The sequence below is a fragment of the Lytechinus variegatus genome, chromosome 5 (genome assembly GCF_018143015.1).
Source record: "Lytechinus variegatus isolate NC3 chromosome 5, Lvar_3.0, whole genome shotgun sequence".
Classification (NCBI taxonomy): Eukaryota; Metazoa; Echinodermata; class Echinoidea; order Temnopleuroida; family Toxopneustidae; genus Lytechinus; species Lytechinus variegatus.
The window spans coordinates 1,072,673-1,085,531 of NC_054744.1; the positions used below are offsets into that span (position 1 = coordinate 1,072,673).

General features: G+C 35.7%; 1 protein-coding gene across 1 annotated transcript in view; it reads right to left on the reverse strand.

Moving 5' to 3' along the window:
* LOC121415024 (T-complex protein 1 subunit gamma-like) overlaps positions 1 to 12,859 on the reverse strand; it is a 39,013-nt gene that overhangs the window by 10,144 nt on the left and 16,010 nt on the right. The window contains exons 5-9 of the mRNA XM_041608073.1: positions 9,065 to 9,161; positions 7,517 to 7,637; positions 3,289 to 3,369; positions 2,027 to 2,132; positions 263 to 412 (exon numbers count right to left, since the gene is read on the reverse strand). Coding sequence (XP_041464007.1) covers positions 263 to 412; positions 2,027 to 2,132; positions 3,289 to 3,369; positions 7,517 to 7,637; positions 9,065 to 9,161 — 555 coding nt within the window. The remainder of the gene's footprint in view (positions 1 to 262; positions 413 to 2,026; positions 2,133 to 3,288; positions 3,370 to 7,516; positions 7,638 to 9,064; positions 9,162 to 12,859) is intronic.

Below are 12,859 nucleotides of genomic sequence, written 5' to 3' on the forward strand. Positions count from 1 at the left end.
TTGTACATGTTTCAATGGAAGTGATTTAAATCAATGATTTTTTTAAAAAAATCATGGTGATTTAAATCGCGATTTAAATCACGATTTAAATCAACGTGATTTAAATCCGCCAACCCTGTCCAGCAATGTTACTTTTTTCACTCAGGGCTCGCGCCCCTCAGGAAAAAAAGTAATTGCTGAACCAACCTCTGATAAAAATATTTCCACTTTACTTTCTCAAACTGGGTATATTTGTATATTATATCCAGGTCAATTCACTCACCTGACTTTCTCCCTTCTTGTACTCTAGATTACAATCTAATAACAGTATACGAGGATTCTCAATTCGTCTCCTCATACGTGGATGTGTCACATCTTTATTCAGCATCACACCTGTCAACACACGTGAGTCTTCAATTGTACCACCAGGAACCTAGATTATAGTCATGCCATCAGGGAAAATGAAAGATCATTTGTTATCTAAACAAGTTTCACAAATGCAAACAAATAAAACTAAAAACTAGAAATTCAGACCTTTGACCCAACTTGCATATTATAATGAGCTGTGACCTTTCACCTGCAGACTCCAAATTCGAATTTTGGTGTCATCTACCTACACACCAAATTTTTTAAAAATCTGTTAAATATTTTGTATATTATCACACAGAAACCAACTCGCATATTTAATGAGCTGTGACCTTTGACCTGCAGACTCTGATTTTGAAATTAGCCTGTATTTTGGCATCATCTATCTACACACCAAATTTTTTAAAAATCTGTTGAATATTTTGTAAATTATCACGTGGAAACCAACTCGCATATTTGAAAGGATGGTCCGGGCTGAAAATATTTATATCTTAATACATAGAGTAGAATTTACTGAGCAAAATGCCAAAAATTTCATCAAAATCGGATAACAAATAATAAAGATATTGAAGTTTAAAGTTCGGCAATATTTTGTGAAAAGAGTCGTCATGAATATTCATTACGTAGGCTGATGATGTCACCTCTCCACTTTCCGTTTTCTTATGTTATTAGATAAAATCATAATATTTTCATTATTTCATACTTGTGTGAATAATATGTCTCCCTTAAAATGAAATTAGTTGCAGCAATAAATATCGAAAGCATTAAATCAGTTGTCAATCCAATTTTTCTAGTTCTTGGGAGGAAAAAATTTGAATAAACCTAATTTCATATAACAAAATACAAAAGAACAAGTGGAAATGTGACATCATCAGCCCAACTAATGAATATTAATAACTACTGTTTTTACAAAATATTGCTAAACTTTAAGATTCAATAACTTTATTATTTGTTATCCGATTTTGATGAAATTTTCAGCACTTTGTGAATTCTACTCTATTAAGCTATAAATACTCTCAGTCCGTACCATTCCTTTAATGAGCTGTGACCTTTGACCTGCAAAATCTGAATTTGGTGTCATCTACCTACACAGTAAAATGTTTAAAATCCATTAAATATTTTTCGAGTTATTACGCTGAAAACAACTGGCATATTTAATGAGCTGTGACTTTTGACCGGCAGACTCCGAATTAAAACTTAGCCTGTATTTTGGTATCATCTACCTACAAACCCAAAATTTTGAAAAATCCATTAAATATTTTTCGAGTTATCGCGCGTAAACCAAGTGGGGGGACGGACGGAAAGACAGACAGAAGGACGGACAGGGGCAACACTTAATGCCCCCTCCAGACTTCATCTGTGGGGGCATAAAAAATATTGTTCAGGTTTCATGAAAATCCATCCAAGTTTGAAAAATCTTTAAACTTTGGGGGCGGGGTGGGGAGGGGGGTCATATGCAAGTAGCTTCACCATACACCATGTTAAATCTTACTCAGCAGTCAGCATGTTACCAATACAAAGGCTTCATGATCACATTTTTCCAATACACATGACTTTCTAATTCTTGTCCATTTTATTTCAAATGTTCACAAGTCTGTGGCTCTTAATTTGTTGCATTAATAAAAAGGAATTTATTGCTCGATTCAAAATGGATAGCAAAAGTTCTTGACATACTCCTTACCTTTTCTACTTTGGCATATCGTTTGATATCAATCTCTTTCCTGCCGTTCTCCTCTAGGGATACAGTGTTAACAGCATCGTATGCAATCTGACATGCTAGATCAGCCCTATTAAACAAAGTCAACAACAACATTATCTCAACACAATGAGGTAACCATGTAAATAATCATCAGATCTATTTGATTGTTCATTAATCTGTGGTGTTGGTGAATCCTTTACATTTGCCTTTCTGACTTTGTAGGGAAAATGCATCATTTTCCTTTTTCAGAAATCAAGAGTTCATTCCTTTAGACATATAACATTGATCTCTAAACTGCTACCACCTCAAAACTCTATTAAAACATATTATTCCCACCTAAACAACCATTCAAGTAACAATGAAACATTATGATATTCATTGCCTATTTGACTGATAATTATTTTAGGTATTGGTGAGCATCGCTAATCATCCAATCCAAACAGAGCTTTGATTAACAGAGTTACAATGAGCTTTGGTACAGAGTAATAAACTGAATGATGTCACTGTAAAGTGTGAATGTGTATATGAAATTTATCCAAGGACCGTACAAGGATAACTTTTATATTGTGAATGCATTTATAGCAGGTTTATAGCGGTGTAGCTGTCCCGTGACAGCACCAGGATATATTTGAAAACCAGTGTGAAGAGGGAACAAGTGAAGATTAACTAGAAATTTGAAGTGTCAAAAGGACACAAATTCCCCCCGCTTAACAAGATCAGAAATTCATTCAATATGATTGCATTAATATCATTCAGAAACTAATATGCATATATATAAAATGAACAAATTTAGACCTTTGACCTAAAGACTCGCCCTTTCTATAATAATCTCTGACAGAATATATGACAGTCTGGTCATTTGATGTGGACAATCCCTCACTTCATTGTGTCATATGGAAATGAGGTCTTGCTGTCTCTCATCAATTTTTTCAATACAGCTACTTGCAGCAGTGTCTTGAGCTGGGATTAATTCTGGTGAATATTTCAAAACCAACTCGCATATATAATGAGCTGTGACCTTTGACCTGCAGATTCTGAATTGGAACTTAGCCTGTATTTTGGTGTCATCTACCTCCACACAAACATTTTTCAAACCATTGAATATTTTTTCAAGTTATTGCGTGGAAACCAAGTGGGGGGACGGACGGACAGATGCAACGCCTAATGCCCACTCCGGACTTCATCTGCGGGGCATAACACAAACAAATCAGTTGATATGATCAGTTCTAAAAGTACAATCTTACCATTGGTTGATAAACTTTGTTCCAAGACAACTCTTAATGATGTTCATCATCTGAGCTCTGTCACTGATGTCTACTTGTTTACTGTAAACAAAGAATACAAGGAAATAAAGAAGACTTTGAAGCAACATCCGACAATCATGATCTGATTTTCATTTCAACATTGTCATTTAATAAACGTAAAATATTTTGGTCAGTGACTGTCCCCACATAAACTTAAAGTAGACATGTCAATTACTCATTTTATTGTTTAATATCAGGTAGGTTTTTATCTTAAATAAACAAGTACATAACCCTACATTACTTTTAAGTCTACAAATCATATCATATGTTCTTTCACTGTGATTGTTAGCTGCTGCTTCTTCCACAGCTGAATGGGCTTACAACTTGCCATTGACAAAAAACTTCTTGCAACATTCCCCAAAACATAAAATATGCCATATGATCTTTTGACAACAAGATGACCTTATCATATCATCTTATGTTCATACCCAAAGATTATTTGTGCAGAGTATCAACACAATTGCTACAGATATAATGAAGAGAGAGGTTAGAGAAAACTTGAAAAAATAATGGACATGACCTTCTATCATTTGACCTTTTGACCCCATCATCCTGATGAACACACATGTGGTAATACCCAAGGATCATTTGATGATGATCCACAGCATTTATATTGCACCATATTTATTTTCACAAACATTCATAAGTGCAGGCTCATTCAATAAATTTGTACCATGTGTGAACATCAAAATGCAAAAATAAAGAAATTAAATTTGAAAAAAAATTGACCTTTTGACCTCTAGATGACCCTTGACCCCATCATTCTCAACAACACAGATATTGCCCAAGAATCATTTGCACCAAGTGTGAACATAACTGATGTAGAAATAAAGAAATGAGAGCAATTTGAACAACAAGTGGAATGCCTCTGGCCGTCTCACCTGCATCACGCGGTTCAATATAGCAGCAGTGCTGACTTTGAACACTACTCTAACTCGCACAAGATGTTCAGTGATACATGGTTACTCTTATGTCCACTTTTTATGAACTAGACCAATAAACTTACAGAGATATGATGGTTATTCAACAAAAAAACCCAACATGGCCAAAGTTCATTGACCTTACATGACCTTTGACCTTGATCATGTGACCTGAAACTCGAACAGGATGTTCAGTGATACTTGATTACTCTTATGTACAAGTTTCATGAATCAGATCCATAAACTTTCAAAGTTATGATGGTAATTCAACAGATACACCCTATTCGGCCAAAGTTCATTGACCTTTGACCTTGGTCGTGTGACCTGAAACGCGCACAGGATGTTCAGTGATACTTGATTACTCTAATGTCCAAGTTTAATGAACTAGACCAATAAACTTTCAAAGTTATGATGGTAATTCAACAGAAACCCCCGATTCGGCCAAAGTTCATTGACCCTAAATGACCTTTGACCTTAATCATGAGACCTGAAACTTGCACAAAATTTTCAGTGATGCATGATTACTATTATGTCCAAGTTTCATGAATCAGATCCATAAACTTTCAAAGTTATGATGGGAATTCAACAGATATCCCCGATTCGGCCAAAGTTCATTGACCCTAAATGACCTTTGACCTTGGTCATGTGACGTGAAACTCATGCAGGATGTTTAGTGATACTTGATTAAGCTTATGTCCAAGTTTCGTGAACTAGGTCCATATATTTTCTAAGTTATGATGACATTTCAAAAACTTAACCTCAGGTTAAGATTTCGATGTTGATTCCTCCAACATGGTCTAAGTTCATTGACCCTAAATGACCTTTGACCTTGGTCATGTGACATGAAACTCTAATAGGATGTTCAGTAATACTTGATTAACCTTATGGCCAAGTTTTATTAACTAGGTCCATATACTTTCTAAGTTATGACGTCATTTCAAAAACTTAACCTCAGGTTAAGATTTGATGTTGACGCCGCCGCCGCCGCCGCCGTCGCCGTCGCCGTCGGAAAAGCGGCGCCTATAGTCTCACTTTGCTTCGCAGGTGAGACAAAAACTTAAATGACTTTTGACCCATCATACTCAATAACATAAATGTTGCATTACCCAGTGACAATTTGGACAAGTTTGATCGAAATTGATGCACAGAAATAAAAGAAATGAGAACAAGTTGCACAAAAACTTTGGAAAAAAAAGCTTATATCATTTGACCTTTTGACCCCTAGATGACCTATGAAAACAGAATTCCATGACTAAATTGCTGCTTTTCCCATGACTTCCCAGGGGTTATGGAATTTGGGATGTCACTAAACTAGGAAGAATGGAAATCATGAATGGGAGTTGCAAGACACGACAAACTGGAAAGCTCCCATAGCCAAGAGGTAAATGACTTTTCACAAATATTTCAAAATCCCTGACTTTCCATGACCACCACTTTTTCCAGGATTTTCCATGACTGCCCTGTGTCCCAATTATCATCATGGATACATATGTAGTATTACCCATGGACCATTTGTACTTAGTGGGAACAATACTGATGTATATTGACACTAGAGTAATCGCTCGCATTGACGCGCGCGTAATGCGGCTGTGATTCCATGTATTGCGCAGCCGCCATCTTAAAGAGGGCAAGAGCGCGGATTTATAACACACGGCTCTATGGGAGAATATCACATATTTCACTTTTTTACATTATATTTTCAATTTAATGCTGTATGCAACGTTAAAATCACAAGGCAAAACATTTTTATGTTAAAATATATGATAACCATGCATATTTTATAAAGGAGATGGACTGAACATCCAGAAAACGGGGGAAAAACGACGAGGTCGACTGAGTAGTAGTTATTCAATATATAAGCCATCATATAGCATATACCGTGACAAGGGTGTAAGATAAGGTCAACTTAACACTTTAGAGTGTTCATATGTTCTCTTGATTTGGTGCTCATTTGACACTCAGTGTTCAAGCAATATACTGTATTGAAACAACATAAACACCAAATACTCAGAAGTGTTGAATGAAACAACTTGGTGCTCATTTGACACTTTCCGGCAGTGTAATTCAAGCAATATACTGTGTTGAAACAACACTTAGAGTGTAAAATAAACACCAAATACTCAGAAGTGTTGAAACAACACCGTGACAGGTGTTGGATAGAAATATTTTAACAAAAATTATTGTTGAAGTTACACTTCACTGGAGTAACTCAACACTGTCTGTTGTTGGGGTATTTTAAAAAATACCCTAGTGTTAAGTTACACCGTCAAGCTGCAGGTGTTGAAGAACTTGAAATCGGACACCAAATGGTGTGAATCCGAACCGTGAAACAACACCAAAGCTGGTGTTGGTATTTTTTTTACACCAATGGGTGAATCTTTCGTTTAAATGTTCGTTTCTGCAGGTGTTCGAGGGTGTCAAATGAACACCAAATGGTGTCAACTTCATAACATTCTCCGACTCGTGTTCAAATCGAACACCAAGACTGGTGTTGATATATTTTAACATCCTAAATGTTGGTAATCTTAACACCAGTGGCAGTGTAACTCCAACACCAGATGGTGTGGTCCTTTATTGATTGGGCTGCTAGATTTAACACCCGTGGTGTTAAATATAGCTATAACGTCGCATAGTCTCCAATATTATATTTAATGGGATTATCAGTGATTCACCATATGATTTCTACTTTGATTTCGTCAAAATTAACTGAGAGGGGAAACTTCAGACCAAGCCCTGATCTACATCATAGGTCATGCACGTACAGCAACCTATTTTCCCCCCGTTTTCTGGATGTTCAGTCCATCTCCTTTATAAAATATGCATGGTTATCATATATTTGAACATAAAATGTTTTGCCTTGTGATTTTAACGTTGCATACAGCATTAAATTGAAAATATAATGTAAAAAAGTGAAATATGTGATATTCTCCCATAGAGCCGTGTGTTATAAATCCGCGCTCTTGCCCTCTTTAAGATGGCGGCCGCCCCGAACATGGATTCACAGCAATTTGATGAAGTCCGCCCTCTAGTGTCAATTATGTACATCTCTACTTAGTGGGAACATAACTGATGCTGATATATTGAAATGAGACCAAGTTGAACAAAAACTTGACCCTTTGACAGGGAAAATCATTGTGATTAAATGCTCTCCCAATATAATGTGCTTCGTGTTTGCATTTTGACTAGCCCAATTATTGCATATAAAGACTTAAATATTATAATGAGTATGACTACAATTGTTATCAAACCTGCATTTGTCCTTCATAATCTGAAGCATATCTTCCATAGCTTGTTTATAAGCACTGATGATGAGGGTCGGGTGCATGTTCTGCTGTAAGAATGGTTCAGAAACAGACATCATCTCACCAGCTAAAGATTCAATACGTGGGAAAGAAAATGAAATTTTGTCATTCTATATGAGGATAAGAGGAGATTAAGAGAGGGGTTAGAGAAGGGAGAAATAGTAGGGGGTAAGATAATGGGATTGAGAGTTGGGGGATAAGAGAAAAGGGGAAGGGAGGGGGAGGGTGGGGGAGTATTTCATGAAGGATTTGTCGGACGTTTAATCCGACAAATACCATAGTAACAGTGCTTCTCAGCCAATCAGATTCATAAATCTCTCCCTCTCACTATATATCTCTCACCGTATTTCGTATATATATATTGTCCATAAAAGTGTTTGTAAAATTGAGAATGATCTAATATGTGTGGATTTTAATCTAGCGGAGAAGCAAGTTTGGAGGCTTCGCTGAACTGGATAAACAGGCGAGGTCCACTAAATCGTTCATATTTGATGCTTTTGCAGTATAACACATCAAATAACCCATTCTAACAATCCAAAGTGATACAAATTCTAATCCTTAATACATGAAAAATTAAAAAACTGATCAGTGCCTAACTAACAATCCTAAAATAGGGACAGAGATTTTCCACGATCGCGGAAAACGGACGGAATTCACGGAATCGGCCGTTTGAAACGGAAAGTGGCTTTTCAAACGGAAAATCACGGAAAACATGTTTTTCTCAAAATGCAAAAAATAGCATCAGAAATTAATCCCGAATCCTCAACAAAATACGAATATCAACTGAAAAAAACACGATCTCACTTTGCAACAACAATCATGACAATCAAAACATCGTAACTACTCTCGAGCCCCTCCATCACTCGATCGTATCTAAATTAGTTTACACTCACGTCCGCATATAAGGCAGAATACGGCCGTGTGTTGCTGCCCTCTTCGTTTGGTCAAAATATAATGATCACGGTGATTCAACAAATTCAAAATGGCGGATATTGGGAAGTCGTCGACTGCTCAAAACCATGTCCGAAAACTCCCCAAATCAGCGATAAAATGTGGCATAATTTGGTGTAAAAAGAGTAAAAATCATGCTTTTTTCCTAATGGTTGGCAGCTCTGAATTTCTCTTCTCTAAACTGTAAAAAATGAAGTCTGAAGATCCAAGGTCTTTATGAGACCATTTTTCCCCCCACCTGCTGGAAACATCACACAGCTGGAACAATATGCATGTACTGTGCTTGAGTAAACTTCAAACACTTATTTTCTCTTCATTCTTAGAGTCTCTTATAGATATCCTTCTACATTAAATCATATGGGTTCTTGTTGATCAATAATGACAGGTTTTATTTTAAAGCATAGAATATTGTTTTTCAAAATTGTTATAAATTTCAAAATTCATTTTGGCAGATTTATTGTGAATTTGAAGGTGGGTGATTATTCATTCTTATCATACATTGTATTAGTTTAAACATTTTGCGGTGTTTTGCAATAAGCTTACCAAGGATGATAACTGATGTTGTCCCATCTCCAACCTCTTCATCTTGTGTTCTACTAATCTCAATCATTGACTTAGCAGCTGGATGTTGAACAGTGATCTACAAAGGGATTAACGAAGTCAAACACTGTTTATCTTGAAATGCAGAGTACTTAAAGGGGAAGTTCATCCTGAACAAAAGTTTGATGTAAAAATGGCAGAAAAAATTATTTTAAAATATTGGTAAAGGCTTGAGGAAAATTCGTTAATAGGATTAAGAAAGTTATTAGAATTTTAAGTTTTGAATTTTTGATGTCATAAATGAGCTGCTGCCCCATGTTATGTAATATAAAATGCATGAATTTCATTTTTTTATGGTTCATGATGACTTATTTTGGTTTTCTATTCATGATCGGGTGTGAAATTATTTGTTTATCGATATACAAAAGGTAGAATAAAAACCAATTTCAATTTTCTGAAAAAATGACATTTCATTAAATTTTAACAATTCGCAATATAGGAATGCCGCTCGCATATGACGTCACAAATCAAATGATTTAAAATTCTAATAGCTTTTTAATTCTTTGAAGGATTTTTCTCAAACCTTTGGAAATATTTTTAATCATTTTGTCTGCTACTTTTATTATAAACTTTTTGTCAGGGTGAACTTCCCCTTTAACACCCACTCTACTAAGAGCAGGTTATGTGTTTCATGTATTCAGCATTATTTTTGTGGCTTAGCAAGTTCTGATAAAGTGTTTAAGCAAGTTCACCCTAAAAAAAGTTGATTTTAATTACAAGTGGAATGCCTCTGGCTGTCTCACCTGCATCACGCGATTCAACATACATGTAGCAGCATTGCTGACTTTGAAAACTACTATAACTCGCACAAGATGTTCAGTGACACTTGTACTCTTATTTCCACGTTTTATGAACTAGACCAATACACTTACAGAGATAGGATGGTAATTCAACAAATACCTCCAATGTGGTATTCGTGGTATTTAAGATTTTGATGTTGATTCCCCTAACATGATCTAAGTTCATTGACCCTAAATGACCTTTGACCTTGGTCATGTGACCTAAAATGCGCACAGGATGTTCAGTGATACTTGATTACTCTTATGTCCAAGATTGATGAACTAGACCAACATACTTTCAAAGTTATGATGGTAATTCAACAAATACCCCCATTCGGCCTAAGTTCATTGACCCTAAATGGCCTTTGACCTTGATCATGTGACCTGAAACTTGCACAGGATGTTCAGTGATACTTGATTAGTATTATGTCCAAGTTTCATGAATCAGATCCAAAAACTTTTAAAGTTTTGATTGTAATTCAACAGATACCCCCAAATTGACCAAAGTTCATTGACCCTAAATGACCTTTGACCTTGGTCATGTGATGTGAAACTCATGCAGGATGTTCAGTGATACTTGATTGACCTTATGTCCAAGTTTCATGAACTAGGTCCATATAAAATTAAGTTATGACATTTCAAAAACTTAACCTCAGGTTAAGATTTTGATGTTGATTCCCCCAACATGGTCTAAGTTCATTGACCCTAAATGACCTTTGACCTTGGTCATGTGACATAAAACTCTAATAGGATGTTCAGTAGTACTTGATTAACCTTATAGCCAAGTTTTATGAACTAGGTCCATATACTTTCGAAGTTATGATGTCATTTCAAAAACTTAACCTCAGGTTAACATTTGATGTTATCGACGCCGCCGTCGGAAAAGCGGCGCCTATAGTCTCACTCTGCTATGCAAGTGAGACAAAAATCAGACAAGCATACTTTGTAGAACTTAAATTTTATCAAAATTGGATGTAAAATAAGAACATTTAGTTTTGCTCATTTTCACAAAAAAAGTTGAATACATTGTATGTAAATCCTAAACAGCAGGCAATAAAGGAGCTGATGTCACACATTCAATATTTCTTTTCAAATTTTTATTTGATTAAAGACACAGACTGGACCAAAAAATAAATTGACAAATAATATACCAATCAAAAGCTGATAAACTACTTAACACAGAAATGCAAGCTTTATGCATTTTTGTTAAGAATAGCTCCAATTATCGGGCTTCGAAAATAGACTTTCTTGTTTATGCTTACACCGGCCTAGAGACCATGACGTCATGTTGTGTGTTAGAAGTGGTGTAATTCAAAAGAGTTGTACACAGAAAAAGAAGGTGATTATCCCCCCTTTCAAATTACACATTTTATTTTCACTTCTATCACATAGAGATATCATTAATATATTCTTCTGCAAGCGTCAATTGATGAAATCTACGGCCTTTGAATAGTTTTCACCATATTTTATCTCCTGCTTACTGTATAAGCTGTTATTTTCGTGGGGGGGGATATTTTCGCATATTTCGCGAATTGCGATCGGCCGCGAATTTAACAACACGCGAAAATATTGACATTTTTCTTAATCAGTGCCAATGTCCCCAACAACAAAGCTTTGGTATTGAAAACATCCTGTGTAATGAGAATTTTTTTTTATGCTTAAAGGCTTTTCAGTCTATTTCAGACTATCTAAGCCTGAGATATGCACCTCTATATGTACAAAAAAAATAAGGCTTAGAAAGTTCAGTTAGTGATTCCAAAAGTTTGCTAGAATTTCACTTTTTTTTAAATAATTTCTCAAACAAAATCAGAGCCTAAACTATTTTCTTTATTTATGTATCAAACAGATACACCTAATTCGGCCAAAGTTCATTGACCTTTGACCTTGGTCATGTGACCTGAAATGTGCACAGGATGTTCAGTGATACTTGATTACTCTAATGTCCAAGTTTAACGAACTAGACCGATAAACTTTCAAAGTTAAAATGGTAATTCAACAGATACCCCCGATTCGGCCAAAGTTCATTGACCCTAAATGACCTTTGACCTTGGTTATGTGACGTGAAACTCATGCAGGATGTTCAGTGATACTTGATTAACCTTATGTCCAAGTTTCATGAACTAGGTCCATATATTTTCTAAGTTATGATGACATTTCAAAAAGTTAACCTCAGGTTAAGATTTTGATGTTGATTCCTCCAACATGGTCTAAGTTCATTGACCCTAAATGACCTCTGACCATGGTCATGTGACATGAAACTCTAATAGGATGTTCAGTAATACTTGATTAACCTTATGGCCAAGTTTCATGAACTAGGTCCATATACTTTCTAAGTTATGATGTCATTTCAAAAACTTAACCTCAGGTTAAGATTTGATGTTGGCGCCGCCGCCGCCGCCGCCGCCACCGGAAAAGCGGCGCCTACATGTAGTCTCACTCTGCTATGCAGGTGAGACAAAAAGTGAAATTTAAGCAACCTTTTCCCACAGTTTTTAAGTGTTTTTACAGGGACATATTTATGTAGAAAAGACACATCAGCATAAAGACTTTGAGGAATGTAAATTTGCACTAGTTTAGCTTCTTTGACATGCCAAGGAAGTGTTTTCTACATGTATACAATACATGTATATCTTCCAATCGCGAATTTAACAACCCGTGGGACCCCCACGATACACGAAAATAACAGCTTATAACTACAGTATTTGGCAGAGCTTCTGAATTATATCTATATCCTGATTATGTACAGTGTATTACAAGTTTTCCTGACATAGCAATTTAAGCCCAATAAGAGCTGAGAACAGAAATCACAACAACAAAAATCTTGTGAAGAGTTTAGGTTTCCATCCATTTGAGCAATGAATAATTGTCATTGTCATTTTTTTTCTGCAAATTGAAAAAAAAATTGAATTCAGAATCTGAAAGCTACATGTATGGAATCATTAACGCTTCTACAAAAATA